Source organism: Taeniopygia guttata, chromosome 15 (assembly GCF_048771995.1).
Source record: "Taeniopygia guttata chromosome 15, bTaeGut7.mat, whole genome shotgun sequence".
In the NCBI taxonomy this organism is placed as follows: Eukaryota; Metazoa; Chordata; class Aves; order Passeriformes; family Estrildidae; genus Taeniopygia; species Taeniopygia guttata.
The window spans coordinates 4051770-4073603 of NC_133040.1; the positions used below are offsets into that span (position 1 = coordinate 4051770).

Genomic DNA, 21834 nt, shown 5'->3' on the forward strand with positions numbered 1-21834 from the left:
GATTGCCAGCAATTGTCCCTTCCTTGGAACAGAGGAGGGTTTATCCATCTTCAGGGGACAGACAGACACTGCATTTCTGTATTTCACCCAGACTTTCAAAGCTCTTCCCAAAACTGTTATTTCAATGAAAGAGGAAAAAAATCCATAGTTTTGAATTCTCTCAGGGGAGGATGAGACCAAGAGGCTGAGGCAGGGCTGGTAACAACCCTGCCATGTTTTATTTCCCTTTCCTGAACTGCAAAACTCCAGGCTTGGTCCAAAATGAGACCTAATCAATATTCTAATGCTGAGATCCCATTACAGACTGAGCATCCCTGGGTCCCAGGTCAAACTCTCCTCAGATTTCCAGACAGTCTTGAACCAATTGTTTTAGCAATTCCCAATCTCAATGGATGAGATTTTTACCACCCCAGAAATCCTTTCCAACAGAATCTTTGCCTCCTATTTTTCTACTAATTTTGTGCAACTGCTTTACATGATTTAGCATCATCAGTATTCAGAGGCTTCCCCATTATGTGATGCCTCATGATGTGTGAGGTTTGGAATGTTTCTTCTCTAATCACATCAGAAAAAAATATATTCCTGTGGCCATTAGGCAGTGTTGCTAAATTTTAGATCATGGGCAAAAGGCTATTTCTTCTCCAGAATGAGTAATTTTTCAGCATTAACAGGAACTTGACGTGATCAGCAGCTGCCTTCAGCTGTGTGACAGAAATCAATCGTTTATCAAACACCCTGAAAAAAAAAAGTAAAAGCCAAAAATAACTTGACTTACCTCCTCATTTAATGATGGAAGCAGACATCCATGTGTCCTGAGCCTGTCCTCCAAACCTCTGTCAGCCAGTGCCACCAGTCTGTTCACTTAAAAACCCTTCAGTCACCAGTTCCAAACAGGATTGACACCACCAAGCAGAAACCTTGACTGAAGATAGCAAATTTCCCCCTGGATTTGCATTTGTATTTATTTTTTTGTTAAACCTTGTTAGCTCTCATGACCTGGGCTGGCCATTAAACCTGCAGAGATCTGCAGGCAGTGACGCCCTTCCAAAGAATCCTAAACTCAATAAAAATAAGGAGCATTAATAAAGTGAAACGAAAAATGTACATTTCATCACTATTCTGCCTTTTTTCCCCCCTCTCAGGATTCAGGGCAGAACATGGGGATGCAAATTAGAGCTAAATGAAAAATGACAAAGCTACCTGAGGCATCCAGAGAACTGATAGCTTTCAAATGTGAGATTGATGGAATAAATCAGCAGCTGCTTCCCGTGGGTTACAGCTCCCGGTTCCAAAGCCCCACAAATGCCTGGCTTTGCTCAGAGCATTGCTATTTTAGAACCAAAGGCTTAAGTAACTCTTCCTGTGCTGCTGTTCAGCATTTTAATTATGTGAGGGGAGTTGAGACACCCATCCTGTTTAGATATAAACCATGGAGAATATTTTGCATTTCTGTTGTCACCTAAATGTTATTTTAATGTTGGTCCCAAGGCTTCTTTGAGCCACTCTCTCCCTTCTGCTTATTTATTAGCATCACATTGGAGAGGAAAAAAAACCCAAATATTTTATAGGGGTTTTCATAAACCCAAGCTGCTCTTCATGCCTATTCAAAAATTGAAATCAATATTTTACAGAAAAGCATTCTTGCCCAAAAAGGAGGAATCTAAATAAACACAATTACTCCACTGTAAAGTGATAGGCACTTAAGTATTACAAGATGTTTTGGCATGCACAAAGTTTGAGCTGATGTTAAATATTAAAGGGGTTTTCTACATTCAGCAAAACATTACAACAGTAGAATTTTTTAACTGTATGAAATTTGAAGTTTCAGTGACAACAGGTTTTCAGTAAATCATAGAAAAACAGAAATGTGCATTCTTTTGTTTTCTAAATACTTCACTGTGTATTAAATTCTTAGCTTCAGAATTGGGCAAACTAAAAATAGTAACAGCAAACCTTAGACAACCATTCAGAATTTCTGAATATTTATTTCAGTGTTTGCTTCTATGGAACATGAACACAAATGCTGCTTTTCCTTTTTTTCTGAAAGAAGAAGAACCTCAGTTATCCACAAAGCTATTTCTTGCTCTTTTAGACTTTATTTTCTTTAAGTTCGCCAGAAATTTACAAAAAACAAGACAAACAATTAAGGTTTCTGTCATTAAATCCCTTTGTCTCGTTACAAAATTCCAGGCAGAGCACATAAACTAAAAAAGCCAATTTTGTGTATTAGCATTTGTCCTTGGAAAAAGCCTCTTTGGAAACCTTTCTGTTGAGAATGATGTCAAAAAAAACCCTGGAAGTTGGCTCCCTGATCTGCCTTCCTTCCATTGGAACATATAATGGCCAGGAGGGAATGTCTTTTTTATTTTGCACATATCAACATCACAGTCCATTTCTCAAGGCAATAAAAAAAAATGCTTAATATGACTCAGCCAACTGCGATTTAACTGTCAATAAAAGTCTATTTTTGGCAGAAGGTTCACCTTTCTTTAAAACTACTGTAACGACAAGTTAAAGCCATTTCCTAAATTTGCTTTGAATGCTGTTCATAATGAGGATTAAATTGTTTCATACCTGCAGCAAAGCAGTTTCTGTTCAGAGGGTTGGGATCCTTCAAGACTGATGATAAGCAGGCAAAGAGCAGACAGAAAAGCCAATTTTCTCCTAGAATTCAAGCAAGACCTTGTCCATCTCCTTGAGTAACTTGTCTCTATTTTTTCAACCCGTGGCAGGAAATCTTCAGCTCTACAGCTGATGTCTCCACTCTTGATCTCCACATGCCTCATCCTCACCACAGAAGTACTTGTGCATCCTTTTAGGATTAAAAAAAAAATGCACTTGCTTCCCTGAGTGCACAGCAAGGCACTGCACTTTATCACTTCCAGCCTCACAAATGGCTCAGGCCATTACAGAACAGCCTGCCAGGATAAAAAAATCCAGGATACAATATTCATGTACTCTGTGAGACATATCTACTCTTTATGGTGATCGACAGAGGCAAAGCAGACTTTCATTTCATTAAGAAACTGAGGATGAAGTAGCCTATAAACAAAATTCCTTCACTGTAGCAGTTAAGTTTGAGCCATTTACAGCAGTACAACCCGTACTCAGGGCTGCCAAAAACAGAAATTAGCAGTTCAAAGGCTGACCCAGAGGCACTGGAGAAAGTGCTAAGGAATTCTGACAGAAGGAAGTTGTACAAACCTCACACATCCCTCCTGGATGAGGTTGGTGTGGAAGAGTTTTTGATGGGGGTGTGCCAGCTCTCATAAGGAGGCAGTGCCCTGATTCACCATGGGTTCATGGAGCCCCTCTCCTGTCCCACACACACACTGACATCCCAGCCACACTTCTGTTAACTCCCAAAATTACCCCAGAACAGGGAACACCACAGCAGCAGATGGCTGTTGGCAAAGTATCTCCCCCAACATGGAACACAAGTCACCAGCTATTCCCACAAATATATGTATTGATAAAATGGTACAGACAGGAAATAAATCCTGCTACTTCCTTAGCACTTATTATTAGAAAGATGTTCATTTAAAGACTCAATGACAAATCCTGTCTGGTACATCATCACCTTATCAAAAACCTGTGACAAGTGCCGAGAATGTTAAGTTATATTAAGTAAGCTGTTAACTTGACAAAATCCAGCCTGCTGCATTTGGCTGCCTAAGCTGCAGCAGAGATGGCACATTGTCAAGGGGTGGGAAACACCCTCTCCTTCCTTGCCAGAGCTCCAGAGCCTCAAAACTCAGCAAAAACCAAGTCAGGTGTCTCAGCCACATCAGGAATTCAGCCATCACACTCCACTCCAGACCCACGTACAGGCATCAGTTTTTGGGATGTGACTGCCACCCAACTGCAGGAAAGGAATGGGCACAGCCATTGCAGCTCCCTTCCCCAGACTCCATTTATCCACACACCAAAGAAAGGCTGGGTGGATGTTAACAAGAAGGCAACTCAAAAGCAAAACCAGAAGATGCCTCAAAGTGGCAGAGACTGAGAAAGACATAATCTCCAACTTTTTGACTAGTAATCACAAGGAGCACTACGTTGTTCTGCACAGAAGGCAGAGATGTGACTGCCAGGGCACCACGTGGCTCCTGCCAAGGCAGTCACACACATGGCACTGGTGTTTCCAGCCATCAGCAAATGACTGGGAATAACAAAGGAATGCCAGAGGCAGATCTTTAAACACCTAGGGAGCACCTTGATATCATTATTTGGGCATTTTCTCTTGTGCTGAAGGACGGCAAGTGTAGAAACCCAGTGTTACCTCCAGCAATTAAAACAGCCTTCAAGAGGAGCTCTTTGCAGAGCATTCAGGGAATGAAGGTTCCAGCTACCAGCATGTCAAGGCCACTTCCTACTCTGCACCAGGATCCTTGGGAGGATACTACAGACCTCCTGTCAGCAGGATCCCACCACAACCGGTGATTCTGAGCATCAGTGGAAAAAGTGAAATTGATTTTTTGCCTCTTTACATCTCAGTGGTTATAGACACACAGAGTTCATACAGCCTTGCTATCTGCAAAATCCAGGTAATTATTCCTTTAATTTAGTCATCCACCTATCCCAGCTAATTAATGTCAGCAAACAGACATACTCTGCTTGTTCATTGAAGGGTTTTTTAATGTGAAGAGAAACAGAAGCTTCTGACTAACCACGCGTGACTCTGAGCTACATTAAAATCACTGTATTTTCAGCAGTTTCTGAGCTGTTCACACCATCCTAAAAAAGTCTCCAGTCTTTCAACAGTCCATCCAATAAACTGACGGACCAGGTATTCTGGAAGCATCTCTCAGCTGCAGCTGAAACCTGGCAGGATTCATCTTTTGCCCAAAATCCTGAGCCTTGCAGGAAAACAAGGCCAAAAAGCACAAATAACCTCAGGTCTTGAGAAGCAAAGGTTCTTCCACTGGTCTGACTCCCAACAGAAACATGATGATGATGTTTTTGACACGAGTCCCATCTGTGCACCACGAAACAACAACGAAAAGGAGGATGATGCCAAGTGTTCTCAAACAGTCACCCAAAATACAAAGAGAGCGTACAGAAGCTTGATGCAAAATCCAGAAATAGTCCAGGGCAGTGCTTGGGCATCACTAAAGGTTTAAGGACTACTGGGGATTATGTGGCCAGCCACAAAGAGTCTCGTCAGAGGTCAGGACTGTTCCCTGCTGCTGGGAGGAGTGAGCAGCCTGTGAGCCCCTGGCAGAGGTTTGGTGATCTGATCAAAACCAGGACAGGGCAGAGCGGAGTCAGGTGGCCGAGCGCCGGCGGATCACGAACACGCCCCGCTGCAGCTGCCCCAGGTAGATCCTCATCTTGGTGCTGTCGCTGGTTTTCCTCACCCAGATCTGCAGGAGAGGAAGGGCAAAAAGAAAGGGGCAGGGAGATGAATTAGGGGAGAAAAAGGGAAAACTCGCAGCAAGCAGCACACAGACAAATTAACTCTGTGTCTTAATGTCAGAGCTGAACACCTCAGGGGGCACAGATCAATGAGGTTAATCCCTCTCCCTCCCCACGTGAGGCATTTGCAGCCTGAGTAGAAAATGAAATAAGGTGTCTAACTTCACCTCCTTAACTTCCTACTCAAAACAGTCCTCGAGAAAAATGACTCTTTCAAGCACCATCAGGAAAGCAGGTTCCTCCTGCGACAGCTCACAACAGAACCGTGGCACTGAGCTTTGCCTAATCAAGACTAAGTCTCTCTAGATCCACAGATCATCAAATTATCTATCCTGGGATTTGCCCAGACAAGTAACTATTAGTCAAATGAAAAGCTTATTCTGATTCTGTTCCATGAAGCACTTCCCACAATGTACCACAGAAATTGTGTCTGGAGATAAAAGGGCCTCTCCTTTAACCACCTGCATGGAAGGATTCACACCACGTGCCAGAAGACAAATTGCTGCCACCAAGGCAGCCACTCCAGAGAGTTTTTGAAATCACCTTCAAGGTGTTTAGATCTAAAAACCTGTACTTTAAAAATCAAGTCTGAGCAATTTCCTCTGCATTATATCCTCCTAATGCATTTCAACATATTTAAATATACTGAGTAAGAATTATCCAATCCTTAGTACTGCAGTATTTTAGGAGGGAAGACAAATATTTCCTAATGCAAAGGATTATAAAGTTATGTTGGCCTGTGATTTACCCTAAATTTTTTTTCTTCATATAGTAGTTACAGGCCTGGCAAGTAAATTCATTTAACTGTATTATTTTAGTTATAATTTCACTTTATTAACAGGACCCCTTAATATAAAATGAATTTAGTATTTGCCTGGATTTCTACTTTGATTATTTCTCTAGAGAAATTAAAATCAACATTTATTGATAATCATCTCCCTACTGCAACATTTCCAAGGATTTGGCATGTTTTGCTTGCCAAAATAATTCAAAAATCCATAAACTTTGAGCAACTGTAGGAAACAAACATGTCCAATTCTATATTCTATCACAGCATGATGGAACGATATATTAGTTTTGCTAAATTACAGTAATAACTTTTAACAAATTTTAATGCACCCATAAGCACACTACCACTGCTTTTATCTGAACAACTGAGTGCCACAACTGCCACTGCAAGGGAAAAGCTGTGACACAAACAGATCCCACATGCAACTCATTCTGGGGAAAATAAAGTGTTTTCCCTTTTGCCACAACAAATTAAAGCTCCTTTATTGGCTGATTGAGGAGAAGTGCACTCAAATCTATTATTTCTTTCCCTGAAGTGTCTGGAATCTGCAAAAACAAAGTGCTCCCTTTGCCCAACTGCTGCAGGAGCTTGCAAAACACAGGATTATCCTTCAGAAACAAAGCAAGTCTCTTCCCATCGCAAAAAGAGATTTCTCAAGTCAGTTTTATCTTGGCTTCAGCTTCTTTACACACCAGACAGGTATCTATCTTCAGCCCTTACTAAACCCATGTCTTTCCCCTCTCTGTTGACAAATAAAAGCAGCCACAACCTCGTTGGCACCCACAGAACTGATCACACAGCTGATCTTCGTGTTCTCCTTAGACTCCAGGTAAATAGCTTGGCTCTTGTGGTACCTGCAAAGAGAAAAAAAAAAAAAAGGAAATGCATGAATCCATTATAGATAAAGCTGGACAGAGTAAATTTGAAGTCTGCCTTTCTTTCCACATCACTTTCTCAATTTTTGCAAAATAGTGGGTGATCTGATCACACACACACCCCCTGCATTAAGGATATTTGGAAATGCAGGAGGGTCCTAACTCACATTCAACTCTGCACTGAAGGTTACTGAAAACAGATTGCATAACTGCAAGAGAGAGAGGCAGAGCCCCAGCCACACCCAGAGGATTGTGACTGACAACACACCCAGGCTTCAAGGGTTAATCCAAGCAGCCCTTCCCGTTTCAGACTCAGGATGGAGTCCTTATTTTGCCTGACAAAATACAACAGCAAATCACAGGTACTCAAGTTGTTCCCCAATACAGAATTACTAGAGCACCACCATCACCAAAAGTGAATTCCCCTCAATCAGTGCAGTCTGTGCATTGTTAAATGAGACCTCTAATTTCTAATGCTGTCCTATTTTGTGAAAATACCCAAAATGGGAACTAATGGGTAACTGACTCTGTAATGAGCTGTAAATATCTGCCATAAGGAGTCCATGACTAAACATATCCATTTCATCCCATTTTAGATCATACTGTTCTTAATGCATTGTGTATAAAACAAAGACATTGAAATTCGTAACTCTGAATTTGATTCTGTGGACTCCCCTCTTTCACAGCCCACATTTCTCCAAGTGCTGCAGTGTGCCAGCTCCAAACCCCCACTTTCTGTTCATTTTGCCTCATTCTGCTCCACAGGCAGAACTAATTACACTGGAACAGGTGATTTGGAAGCAAATCATCTTAATCAAGGAAGCACCAAAATAATTTACAGTTATAAAAGCATGACTGTATTTCTACCTTTCCACTAATCATGGTTTTATCTGGGCAATCCAAGCTGCAGAATCCCTGCACAGATATTTCCTCAGTACCTATCCAATGCAACCCCCTGCAGCCTGACTTCCATTTGCAAAACACAGGGATTTATTGAAACTTTACAGTTATTTCTACAATAACCATACCATACATGTGGAAGTCTTCCAAGGGTTTATTCCACAATCTCCTCCTGCTGGAATTTCTGCACCCAGAATTTTCACAGTGCTTGCCAGTAGCTGGCATCAGTGTCAGCTTTGAGCCCGCCAAACAGACTCATTACCCTTGGTGGGGGGGTGAGGGAATAAAAAAAAAATCCCCAAATCCTGCAACCTTTAAAACAATGGCTGGACCCAGGTGCCTTTCTCCTTCATTTTGACAGAAACAATGTCAGTGGGTTCCAGGGCAATGCAAAGCAACAATGATCTGAGCCAAAAAAAAAAAAAAATCTCAGTTCAGCGAGTCCAGATGTCATTAAATGATACAGAGGAACTCGATAAGCTACTGCAAACCTCAGGCCTCACTAAGATGAGACAAGAATCTCAGTCCAGCAGTGCCCTACCATGCCATGCTGTGAGTACTTAAGCAAGAGTTTTGATCTTGATACAATCAGCAGGAGTGCAGGAGAAACCAGTGCAAACAACAGCTCTCAAGTGTTAGCTGTGCCCACACAGACAAGGAAATATTTCCCCCACTTTCAATTTTTGATTACCAGTAAATTCCAAGGCTGATGGCACACATGTCAGAGTCTTCATTCAGCCCTTGGATTTCACATCATGAATGACTCTCCATCAGTAAATTAATGCTAATTGTGCCCAGAAAAGGCAGAGAGCCAAGTCAGCAGTGTTTCGCTGAGGAGTTGTCTCAGCTGTCTCACACTCAGAGACAGGGCAGCTGGAGGCACAGCACCTTGGTGCATCAGTTCCCTGGTCATGTCTCACCCTTTTGCCAAGTTTATATATCCAGAGAGGGACAGGATTGAGGAAATTACCTCAGATGAAAAGTGCAATGGGGTTTAAGTTGGCTTTCAAGAAAGCCGAGCCAAATAACTCTCGCTGTTGCAGCAGGTAAAACACACCAAGTGAGGCAAGCAGAAATAATTCCATTTCCTGCTATAAAATATTTTACTGAAAGGCCAAGATTTCCAGCTGCAACTGCATCAGAAGATTGAAGGAAATCCCTTTGCATTATTGTATGCAGCAGAGCTAAGACCAAAAATATGGTTGCTTTACACTGAACTGTGGTTTAGGATTTGATGGGGGGGCACAGAGCTCTGAGGATTAAAAAAACTGAGTCTAATTCCACATTCACCTGAAACACTCCACTCTGGAGACATCTGTGAAATGTCTCTGCAAGACTTCAGGGGGTTCATTACTGGCATTAAAGATTCCCTGTTTTCAGGTAATTGTCATGCAGGGCTGCATCAGGAAACAGAGAAAGTCATTCCTGGGCTGTCAGGTTTAGGATTTCTGTGCATGCCAGCATTCTTAATGCACCTTAGGAAGAATTACCCTCCCACTACCAACAGTTACTTCATTTTTTAAAAACACTAGCTACTTTGCACAAGTACTATTAATGTAAATTAAAAAAAAAATCTAAGCAGGATTATTATGACCAAAAAAAAAAAAATAAGATACTGATCTTAAAACAGCCTAAGAACAAGGCAGCCAGGAAAGACAACAGCTGGAATTCCTGACAGCAAGACCCCCATGACAAGTGAATTCAGCAAGGTGAAAATACCTGTTAAGTGCTTTATGCCACAGCTAGATACCCTTCAGAGAGAGCTGGTGCTCTGCTGAGGTTCTGGGCTCAGTGAAGCTCTTCCAGGTTTAAATTTAATGGGAAGTTTTGAGCTTTACTGACAGATTACTTCAGATACTTTTTTTTTCTTTTTTTACTCATGAACACTTTTCAAGTACTCCATATGCTTCAAATTTCTGAAGAAGAGTTTATTCATCCAAATATATCCTAGGGATAGTCACTTTACACAGACAAAATACTATGAAATCAAAAAAAAAACCCTCGATTAATCTGTCCAATAAGTAGCCTGTTCAGTTCCTATCTGCTTTACACTTCATTAATGTTTAAACTGAGGGAGCAGCTCTTATGAGAGCTGTGTACACTGAACTCTTAATTAAACTTCAGTCAGAAGGAAAAACGGACCAACTGGCCAAGGGGATTGCTGTGTAAAAAAACCAGCTTCACACCTACTTCAGTGATAAAATTACAGCCTCATCACTTGTTGCTTTGAGCCACCAGAACACTGAAGTAGGCTACAAATAAGGAGGTGACTTTTTGAAAGCATATTGTTTTCTGCTCAAGGAGTTCAAGATTGCCCCCTTGATTATCCAGGTTTGCAAGTCTCATGGATTTAGTTTAAGATCCAAGTTTTCTCTGCAAAATTTAATATTTTCCTTGTGTTTTGTGAGGCTTGTACAGCTGTATGGCCATAAAACTCAACAGAGATAAATCCAATCAGCAATTCTGAAGTTGCCTCTCCCAGGTGGGTTTTATCTTTAAAGGTTATTTGGATTTATTAGAAACATCTTTCATCCTGAGCAGCTGGTGGATGACATTTCTTCTGCCACCTTGTGGAATGCTGGGCACAAATGTGAACCTCAGCAATGGGAGTGCTGCTGACAGTAAATCATGGGGTGTCTGTGTCCAAACTGGGCAGCTCAGTCACATCCCTGCTGCCTCTCCTACCTCTTAATAGGTTTGACTTCCTAAGTGCCACAGTGGGCTATGGAAAAGATTCAAGTCTCCTTTTATTGGAGCCACCAGTTATCTCTGAAAGCCTGCAGGGTGTGAGCCTTCCATCATCCCCTCTGCTTTACTGGCCCCATGATGAGCTTGTGGAGGGAGCAGCAAACCTCTGCCCAACAGCATTTTGTCCACCAATTCTTTGATCAAAGCCATTTCTCTCTGCAGCCTCTGCCTCCTCCCTACACAACACAGACTGATGGAAACAGAAACTCCCCAGGCCTCACCATCTCTTGTCATAGTAGAGTTTGCCATCTTCTATCCGAGCTTCAAATCGCTGTGCTGGAGACTCTGCTGGTGTAGCTGGGAGGTGCTCGGGAGAGGAGGGGGAGGCTGGGGACAGCAGAGACACTCTGGTTAAAGACCAGCACGTGCCCACCTCACAGCAGCACATCTGACTGCCAAACTGCAGTTAATCAAGTTGCGTTTGCAGAAATAGCAATCAGAGAAAGCTGCAAACGCAAATATCCATCAGGAAAATATTATATGTTGTGATGAGTAACTTGACCTCTGCCTTGAGTTAAAATAGTCACTGAAATACAGCATTTATGTGAAAACACATTTATGGGTAAGTGATGGACATTATGTCCTTGATTTTGTTTTAGTTCTAATCAACAGTTAATTAGTTAAATATGGTCAAAATTACTGAGGCAAGTTAGTCTCACTCTGTCTTGAACTAAAACGTATGGGCACATCTAGAGATAGAAACACAAAAAAAAAAATGAAGTGGTGAATGCCTCAGTGGAGCTGACAAGCAGACAAGGTGCCCAGATACACCTGAATATAATGGAAAACCTCTTTTCCCAGCTGGATTGTCCCATACCCAAATGTTTCAGACAGCAAAGATGCTCATGCCCCCCTTTCCAAACCTGACAAACATCAACACCACACAAAGAACAGCAATTCCACAGCCAAAACAATTGCACAGGCAAACATCTGCAGTACCATTCTCTGCTCAGAACAGCACCCCATGAACAAGTTCCACTGCATCTGTAACTCACCTGGTCTCTTGGGTGATTTAAGCTACATGGGAAGAGAGCAAAGCAGTGTTAGAGATCTGACAGGAGCCACAGAAGCTGCAGTGATAACTTCAGATATCTTACTTTCCATACTCTGAATATGCTCTGTTAAGTGGCATAACACATAACCAGTGTGCTCTAAACAGCCAAAGGTGCAGATAATCAGTATAATGATCCAAAAGGCCAAAAAACTGAACTTGAGAGCATTCAGACAACCCACTCCAATGAGTCAAACCCATCTAACACACTATTTCTGAATGTGATACAACATTTCTCAGGGTACACAAAATACAGGAAATAAATCATTAGAGAAACCTCAACAGCTGGCACAAAACCAGTGTTCCACTACCTTCCTCAAAATGCCTTAATGAGCATCTTATATTCTAAGAAATTAGATAAGCCTTCAAGTGTTCAGCAAGAAAACAATATGTTAATCAAAACCAGAAAAGCTATAAACATGCACACTGCCCCCTATCCAGCTTGCTGAAATCTTGTGACAAAAAAATTAATAAAAACCCCATACTAAGGCTTAAACCCAAGGCAGCCTGTGATCTCCCAGAAAAACACACTGACATCTGTTCAGCCATGAGGAAGAAACTCCTTAACATAGCTCATCCCTCAGTTCACACAAAAGGTAATATTTTTACATGACAGTCATTCAAATTAGGCTAATTAAACCTCAGTAAAAAAGAGGAGATACCATCTTGCTGAATCTTTTCTTGTGCTACTTCAGAAAGCCTACGGGGATGAAACAGTCCCACATCTCAAAAATGAACATTAAAGAGAGCTCTGTTCTCTTCAGGAGAAAGCATTTGCCTTCTCTTTAAAATGAAGAAATAAAGTCAAGCAACAATTCCTACCTTATTCAGCGTTCTTAGGTCCTCCATTATTTGCTCATCAGTCAACAAATAATTTAGCTGAGGTATCCAGAATTAAGGTTTCCATAAGCTTTTGACAAGCAAGGCTAAAAATTAAAGGTCAATGACATTTAACTTGAATAAATGTAAGCCAAAAGGTTTTCAAGATTTTAATAAATGTCTAACTTGAGCTGTTTTTTCTTATCAGAGGAATTAATACAAGTCCATCCCCACCATCTTAGCAGCAGAGTGCTAAATCATTTTAACTTATTCAGACACAACCATCAATGAAAAACGTTTAGTGCACTGACATTTACTTCATGGAAGCATCAAGCACCAGCATTTTCTGTGTTTTTCATCTTTTCTTTCTGTGGAAAAGAATCTGCGACCTCAAACAACAGACTCATTTCAGGTTTTCTACAATGAAGCTAAATTCCACCTAAACCTAGTTAAATAAAACTTTGTGTAGTTGGGGATAAATAAGAGCATACAATGTACCTGAAAGCAAACCCCAGACCTTTGAAAATAGAAATTAGTGTATTTTGGTCTTATTAGAACTCTGCTGTACTTTTGTTTCTTCATAACTATTGTTTAGCCAAAAGTACTCAAAGTATTACACTAAAGTTAACAATTGCTGGGCTGCATTTCAGGGATTTTGGTTTTGATGGACTTTAATCCTCCCCCAGTGAGCAAAGGCAGAGATTTTCACTGTGTGGTTGCTGTATCATGCTCAATTAGCAGGTCATGTTCACTATGAAACTCATTTATTTTGGATGAGATAGGGACACTAATAAATTACTTTTTTTTTTCCCTGAAAGAGTGAACAGAATCTCCAACGAGAAAGAGGTTAATTGAAACTGGAGATGCTCATGACCATCCTGCATGAACTCCAAAAGTTCAAGGTTTGATATTGCCTTCAGAATATGAGAGTCACTCAGATAAGTTTTTTTAATCTAAGACATACAGGTTTAGAATCTAATAAGAAGCCCCTGTAAAGCAAATATCCTTGCCTTCCTCTTCAGGTGAATTTAATACACAAATAGAAAAAGTGCCTATCATCACAGAGGAGCTAAAAACATATTTCCAGAAGCCAAGGAACATTTTAATTTTGAGACATGCAGCAAGGCAGATCCTAAGAATTACACATCCTAAGGATGTTTTTCTGTCTCTTGTGATACATGAAAACAAGATGAATCTTCATCTTTTCTTATTCAAAGAACAAATCTAGCATCCTTGCTTTTGCTATGCATCTGTGGATTTAGAGATCTGAAGCTTTTATCAGAAATGGAAAAACTATTTTGATGTGACAAATATGATCTTTCCGGTAAATGCTTTGTCACGTCTTGAAATGAGAAAAGCTCTGGCTCACGTAAAAAGCCATTTACTATCTGTGGAATCAATTATCTCAGCATATATATATATCTAATGTTCTTTTAAAGTTTTTATTTTGTGAAATAAATTGCCTGTAGAATTCAAATTATTGTCACTGACAAAAAAAGTTATCTCATGATACTGTAAGGATTAAATTAGCATACCAAAGGATCTCCAAACATATATGTATGTACTGAATTGTGTAACTGCTGGCATTGCTTTAGCACACATTATACATGACAATTGTGCTTCAGTATTTCCCAGGTTAAAATCTGATCCTGGCATTTCATTTCCTTTTCCTTGCTGTACAAAACACAAAGGTGTGGGTAGCACAGGGGCTGCAAACCCAGCAGTGGCTCCAGCAAAGGATATCAGGGGCAGGTTTCCTCCTCTTGTCTGGGATAGGAACTGGATCATTTGGTCTCCGTCTCAGTTTCCTCGTCATAATAGGCTTCACTTCCATTGAATCTGGAGAGAAATGAAGTTGAAGAGCTGATAAGACCAGAGAGAAAGGAATAAAAAGCAGCAGCTTTCTACACAAGGCACAGGGAAAATAATCTTTCCTCTTTCATTCAGCAAATTGGATTTTTTTTTTCTGTGTGTGTGCTAGCTTCCAGCATGGAAGTGCTGACAGTGAATCCAAGTTCTCTCCCATCAGGTCACTGTTCAGTGCCAGTGCTTCAATGCCATGGTTACAGCTGCTCCAGGTACAGATAAGCAGCACAATGATGCTACAAGGATTCAAAGCAAGCTCCTTTCATGCTCACCCTATCTGCTTGGGAACAGATTTAAAAGGCCAAGCTCATGGAGTTCCTTCCCAGCCCAACTTGGATCATTAATAGCATGTAAAACATCAGCTACAAATCAATTGCTCTCTCATCTTCAAGGCAGAAAAACAGCTTTGTCAAAAGATTAGAGAAAATTTCTGCATTGAAGACTGATACAAGTCTGCTGGAGTGATTTCAAACAAACAGTATTTAAATTCAGGTTACCTAAGAATGATTAATGAAATGAGCCTAATTAATAACACACAGAGCAGCAGTTGACAGGAAGTAAACTGCAGCATATGCACTGGGGAAAAAGAAGAAAGTCTGTTAAGAACTTAAACATCAGTCTCATCACCAAATAATTATCTGAATTTGGTTTGTCCAAATGCCTACAGGTAACCTTTACTCAACAACTCCACTAAACTCTCAACTCTTTCCTTAATTCATCAAGATATGTTGAACTGGCAGCCAAGAGACCACACCATAAATGCCAAACACATCATCCCACCTCCTTTTCTCTATGCTGAAATGTATTGGCTCATCTCTAAGCACCCCTGAATCACCTCCTGGGAAGCACTTCCATCTGAGAAGCCCCTTTGGCTCCCATTAGACACAAAAACCTTGTGCAAAATACACCAAATTCCTTCTCTACTCATCTCAAGGGTGAACAAGGATGACCATGAGACCAGATTTTATAAATAAATAAAAGAAGTTACCAGGGAAACAGCCTAACTCAAGATGTTTTCCAGTCCACATCAGCTCTATGAGTTTATATTAAGCCAAGAGCACCATTCAATACACCAAAACAGGGTTTAATTCTCACTTCTGAATATTAACTACATTATTAGTTAATATAAAACCTGTAGATACTATGCAAGAAATATATGAAGGGTGTAACTCATGGACAGGCCTCAGCAACAAAACCACACTCTCAGTCCATGAAGTGAGGGAGCTGCTCTCCAAGAACATCAAACCAGACTTTTGGTTCAGCACCACAGCAGCAGAATTCTGCAGGAATAATTAACCCCTGACTTAGCTCCCCTGTGTCCATTACCACAGAGCACTGCAAGGCACCAGGGGTACCAACTGTCTCAAAAAAATCTATCCATTTAATATAAATTTTCTAGAGCCTGGACACAAATGTAACCCACAAATCTTTGTTTTCTGACTTTAAGCAGCAGATTTCAACCTTTATTGTTTGGCTTTCTGCAGCTACCTGAGCACCTACTCCTGCAGGAAGAGAAGGACACAGCTTTACAAGCTGGCATCACTGGTTAGGTCAATACTGTGACATATCTCAATAGTTTCATTGCTACATCAGGGAACCAAAGCAGCCTCTTTCCCTGCATGTAAATTAGCCCATCATCCCCTCTGCTGCTTCACTGGCACTGCTTTGTTCACCTGTTAACAATGCACTGAATTTTGAGCTGCTTTCTCCATTAAAAGACCATCAGTTTGTGCTCTGCTCCCCTTGGCATTTCCCACCAGCAGCACTGACATCTTTACAGCTCTTTTCCTAAGCAGGAGCAGAGTGGATAACACAAATGACAGCTGCTTATCTTCTTTACCTCCTGTTAATTCCATGGTTAACTTTTCATTCTCAATCATCTTCTTTTTCTCTTCCAACTCCGCTATCAGGTTTTCCTTAAGCTCAATTTTCTTATCTTCAAACTCCTTTGCTGCTGCTTTCTTTTCCTTCACGTAATTTTTCTCCACCTGATCTGTCTAATGCAAACCCAAGGAGCAAGAAGGTCAATTAAGGACCTAAGTTAATGATATCACAACAGCTTTTCAAATGCTTTATTGATCAGCTTTTCAGTTCACAACTGGCCCAAGTTCTAAAGATTATCAATATTCACAATCTTCAGAAAAACATCTAAATAGCACTTAGTGCTATTATATTGGCAAAATCATTATTTGTAAAAAGATATTTTAATGTTGCATAACAAATCAAGCTCCTAGCAGAGAGTTCTGCTGATTTATAAACAGTATTTATCACCTTAAACACCGTTTTTGACCAGCCCAATGCACAACCACATACAACAGCCCAATATCAAATATTAAACTCTATTTTAACAAGAAAGTCAGAAGTTACTTGAGGTAATAACAGCAGTAAGCTCTATTACATCTCAAGTGTTACAAGCCAGCTTGAGGAAGAAAATTTCTTTAAGCCTTCTGGGAAAACAAGCCCAAATACTGGCTGATGAAACAAGGTTTATGCCTCTTCCATCTAATTAATGCATATTTTTGATAAATTAAGAGTACTTACTTCCAGCTGCAGGAACAGTTCTGAAACACAAGAAAGACTTAATTTATTACCTTCAAAGCTGCACAAAATTAATTCCTTGACATTTTAAGCCATTGAATATTGCAGCCAAGACAGGCAGTGAAGCAAATAATTCATGTACTTATACTATCTCTACTCTGACTTCACAACTTTATGCTGAAAATAAAGTGACTATGAAAAAGTTTCACAAAAATACATTGTTACAAGAGGTTTTTTACAGATTGTCACCTCACTGAAAAGCTTCTACTATTCCACACTATTCAGTTCAGAGAAGGCTGTAGTAGCAGCACTGTACTACTCCATAATTTTAAAAAAAAAATTAAAACCCAGTAATAGATATACACCAAATATAAGAATGCTGCAATAAAAATCAAATTTTCTATTTGCAAAGCCTGAAAGCAGCATTATGTAGATAATCAAATGCAGGTAAATGGAAACTGTTGGTTTCATAAACCTCAGCACGGCAAGGACTAACACAAAAGACTTTTATTCCTGTAGTACAAGGCAGCTGGATTTTTTACTCATAAAATTCCAAGTGATCACCACCTGCCCTCCTGTGGAAGAACGCTGCTGCTGCAGCACTGCTCGTGGCCAGCCAGAAATACCAGTTTGCACTGGGGCTTAATTCTATCAAAACAGCCCAGGCTTGTCAGGATGCAGCTCTAGTGCATATGAAAGGTCTTTTTGGAGGTCTTTTCCAACCTAAATCATTAGTGAAATTCATCTCAGGGGACAGGCTCCTGTTAACAAGAAGTTGTTCAACAGTTCCTCAAGCAAACCCTTTACCTTCCCCAGGCACTTTCAGAAATACAGAACTGCTTGCTTTTGCTAAAGGAGGAGCAGCTGTATTTCCTATATCCACATAATGCCTCCTATAAAAGGCCCTGCTTCAATATCCAAGGTAGGAAGCTACTGGAAAGGGAAGAAGAAAGAGAAAGGGCAAGCAGCTGGATCTTTCCAAAGCATTCCTCTGAAGCAACATAGTAAAAACATCCAGAAGGACAAGCATTGGGCACTTTAAAAATTAACTTTGCTCCTTGAAACAGAGCAGTACACAAAGTCCAGGCAGCCCATTCCATGTCACAGCCAGGCAGAACAACAGTTCCAGCAGCAAATGCTCTGTGTTCATTGCTCAAAAACAGATCTTGGGGAAAGCATGTGCTCCTAACTCCCCACTCCTGCAAACTGAAGGAGACAGGGCAGCCAAAGGCTTCAGCAAGGGCCACAAAACAACAAACCCAAGTGGGACACTGTGGGTTAGAGAAAAATGGAGTCACCCTTTTACTCGTGCTGCTTCCCACAAATGAAGACTAAAACTGTTTATCAGTCAGCAAACAAGGCTGATCAAGTGAAGAAAATAATCAAGGTAGATCCCGATATGTTTGGTGGACTCTGAGAAAACCCTACAATGTACCCAAAGCTCCCTTTGCTCCAGCAAGTCCCTTTTCTTTAAAGGACAGAATCACCTCTTTTTTACTTCAGTGTTATACAAAACACACATTTAAGTTATTTGCAGTGTCTTAGAGAGAAATTCCACTTACCTGCATTTCGTATCCTTTCTTTGTACTGCTGGTCCAACTTTTTCATCCTTTTCTGATATTCCTGAAGAGTACCTAGTGGAAATGAATTGTAGATTCCCATTGTATTTTTTTCCCCCAAGTATTAAATATCCTCAAGGAGTCATACACCACTCAAAACACATTCCCTGCTTTTGTAAAAAGTGCATTACTCCTTTTAAGGAGTGTTTTAGCAGAGAAGCTTAACTACAAGTGGAGTTAAGATGGAGAAAAGATGGGAAGCAGCTGACATTTTTAACCCTGCAGCACAGCGGAGAGCCAACATGCAGGGAAAGGTGCTGCTCCCACCTTTCAGGGCCCCCATCCTTCTATGACATATGAAAAACACTGAAAATAAAAACCAAAGCTACTCTTCTAAGCTTACCTTCCTGCAATTGCTGTAACTGCCTCTTCAGAGATGCCAGTTTGTCCTGATACATCCTGCAAACACAGCAGGAAACTCTGAACACCAAGCACACATAGTTTATTCCACCACCTCTTGAGGTTACATGTTTACACAGAATCAAAAACTTTTCAGAACTTCAGGAAAGAAATGAACTACAAACTTAAAGAATTTTATTCCCATGAAAGGTTCTCATTCTGTCTTAAAAATGGGTTTAAAATCTGAGATAAAATAAGATTTTTTTTGTTGTTGTTGTGGAAACCTAAAATGACATTTAGATCTACAAACATCAGAAACTTTACAGCAGAATCATTCTTGCACTATGTCAAGTTTTATTAGCTCCCCACATTATTTTTAAAAAACACTGAAGTCTATTCCTGGTGCTGCTGCAAACCTGCATTTCTTTTACCACACATCTGTGGTTTAACACTGGCCAAATATTCCTGACCTGTATAAAAACAGGTCTCTGCCAGTAAGCAAGAATTCAAAATACTGCAAATGCTCCTACACACTATGGACACACTATTTCAAGTCTCCCAAAAGTCAGTTTCTAGCTCAGGACTAGAATTCAATTGTTTAAGGCATTTGGCTAGGCATTTTATTTTTCCTTAGCTTATCTAAAGCAGAACATTTATTTTATTTGAAGGATCTGTCTGCAGCAGGATCCATTTGCAGTTGATCCCAGAACTCGTAATTATTTCTTTGCTCAAAACAGCAGCAGCCCTCAATTCCTTGAATTTAAACAGACAAAATAACTGGGGAGAGCAGAAATACAAGTGTATGGACTCATGGGCTGTTCCACTGGGGAAAGCACTTAAAACTCCCAATCCTGGCCCAAAACTTTGCCAAATTTTAGACAATAAATGCCCCTAAACCCACAAATAAATAGAACACCACCTTACTTGTATTTGGAATGGGTTACTTACTGTTCTTTCATTTCTACAAAGTCCTCCTCCTCATGCTTTGCCAGGTCTGTTTCACTGGCATCCTCAGTATCTAAACAAGACAAAAAAACAACTTGTTAAAATTAAAAAAGTATGTAAATAAAAAACCAAACTAAGTAGCAAATTATTTAAAAACAAGGAAACAGGAAAACAAAAAAGAAATCCCCACACTTCAGGCAATTTAGCATCAAAGACAACATGAGAGATGAATTCAGGAGGGAAATGAAGCATCTCATGTTCCTCCAACTGAGTTTTGCAGAACAACATGAACAACTCCAACCTCAGACAGCTTGGGAATTTTTTCCCATTTAAGACAAGGGGCTTTACATTAATACTCAGACACAGGTGAGACACAAACAGCCTAAAGACTCTGAAAGACATTTCACAAACCTTTTACTGAGCACAAAGGTCTCACCACAGAGAGCAGTTACTGGCTGGGATCTGAACTTCTCACCTATACTTCACTTAGCACTGCAACATCCAAATACCAGCACTGCCATAAAGATAGCTGCATTTTATTAATAGGCAGTATAAACTGTAAATAAAGTACATCACTGTGGGATTCCTAGTTTGCTGCTAAGACTTTCAGGTTTCTATTTGTAACATGTGGGTAGCCAAGAATCCATTACACCCTCAAAGAGGGGCAGATTTTACAGGGAACAGCTGAGAAACCTAAACCACAGCTAATTCCCTACACATGGCAGGGGAGCCCAGCCCCTTAAATCAAACCTTTCCCAGATTTTCCTTAAACTACAAAAAGTTTAAACTTAACATAGAATTTAAAGCAACAAAGATAAACCAAGAAGTTTTTTAAACTGCAAGAAATGTACTTAAATGTCAGGGCCATCATAAAGGATTTCCATTCTCTGTTGGGAGAGCCCTCACTGACCCTGTCTCCCTCTTCATCTTTAACGTCATCCCATCTATAACCAGAGGGGATGGGGAGCTCTGCTGCCAGAAACAGGCACTGCCCAAGAGTCCTTCTACATCCCCCTTATCCATCATTTTATGTCCTCTGCACTCTTGGCTGCTCTGGGTTTTACCTAATTTCGTCTTCTCCCCTGCTCCCTGGTTTTTGTGCGGTCATACCCTCCTGCACTGCTACACTTCTGTCCACACCTTCTCCGTCCTTAGCTGCGTCCTTTCCCTTCACGCCACGGGAACAGAACCAATACACAACAGGATTCCCGCTCAGTCCCGCTGCTCAGCGCTGCCCCGTGTCCCACCGTCTCCGCCCACCTGGGGAACCACAACTCCACCCCTCCAGCGGCTTCGCTCTTTGACTTTTCCGCGGGGACCCTCTGCAGCCTGCCAGGTCCTTGTTTCCTTCGGGTGTTCTCGCCGTGAGAACCCCTGAAGCCCCCGGCCCCAAACACCGTGCGGAGCGCTGCCCTCCCCCCCGTCCCCGGGCACCAGCCCGCCCCCGCCCCACACACCCTCGTCGGAGTCGCGGGCCCGGGCGCTCCGCTCGCCGTCCTCCTCCTCGGCGCTCTCCAGCTCCTCCTCCTCGTAGTAGTCGGGCGCGGGGGCCATGGCGGGGGCGGGCGGCCCCGGCGGGGCTGCGGGCGGCGCGGACACGAGCCCGGCCGCGCTCATGGCCGCGGGCGGGACGGGACGGAGCGGCGGCCGCTCGGCAACCGCGGCGGGAACCGCGGCCGCGCTTCCGCTTCCGGGCGGCGCCGGGGCCGCCGCGCCCCCGCCCGGCCAGCGCGGGCCCTGCGCGTCGGGGGATCGCGGGTTCGAGTCCCGGGCCCGCCCGTGCGTGGCACAGGGTTAGACTGTGCTGGCGGTGGGGTTGACTCCTCAGTGGCTTGTGGCACTGGGCTCGTGTTCCTGGACCAGGCTCTGCTCAGACGGACAAGAGCAATGGGCAGAAACGTGCATAGGAAGTTCCACCTAGAGATGAGG

At 41.7% G+C, this 21834-nt stretch overlaps 1 protein-coding gene across 1 annotated transcript; it reads right to left on the reverse strand.

Moving 5' to 3' along the window:
• Nucleotides 1-2076: 2076 nt before the first annotated feature.
• SUDS3 (SDS3 homolog, SIN3A corepressor complex component) lies at nt 2077-21610 on the reverse strand. Its single transcript, XM_030285486.4, has 12 exons — nt 21363-21610; nt 19909-19978; nt 18965-19020; nt 18565-18636; nt 17006-17025; nt 16305-16461; nt 14342-14437; nt 12602-12663; nt 11724-11745; nt 10950-11055; nt 6975-7059; nt 2077-5363 (listed from the first exon to the last, which is right to left on the reverse strand). The coding sequence occupies exons 1-12, from the start codon at nt 21520-21522 to the stop codon at nt 5265-5267; spliced, it is 1005 nt and encodes a 334-aa protein (XP_030141346.1). The 5' UTR covers nt 21523-21610; the 3' UTR covers nt 2077-5264.
• Between the last annotated feature and the right edge of the window lie 224 nt (nt 21611-21834).

Excerpts from the sequence above, each read along its gene's own strand:
- SUDS3 (XM_030285486.4), bottom strand. The coding sequence starts at position 21,522 with ATGAGCGCGGCCGGGCTCGTGTCCGCGCCGCCCGCAGCCCCGCCGGGG. Across the intron at positions 18,637-18,964 it reads GTTACAGCAATTGCAGGAAG|GTACTCTTCAGGAATATCAG; the intron begins GTAAGCTTAGAA and ends CATTTCCACTAG. Across the intron at positions 12,664-14,341 it reads GAGGAGGAAACCTGCCCCTG|CTCAGCTAAATTATTTGTTG; the intron begins ATATCCTTTGCT and ends AATTCTGGATAC.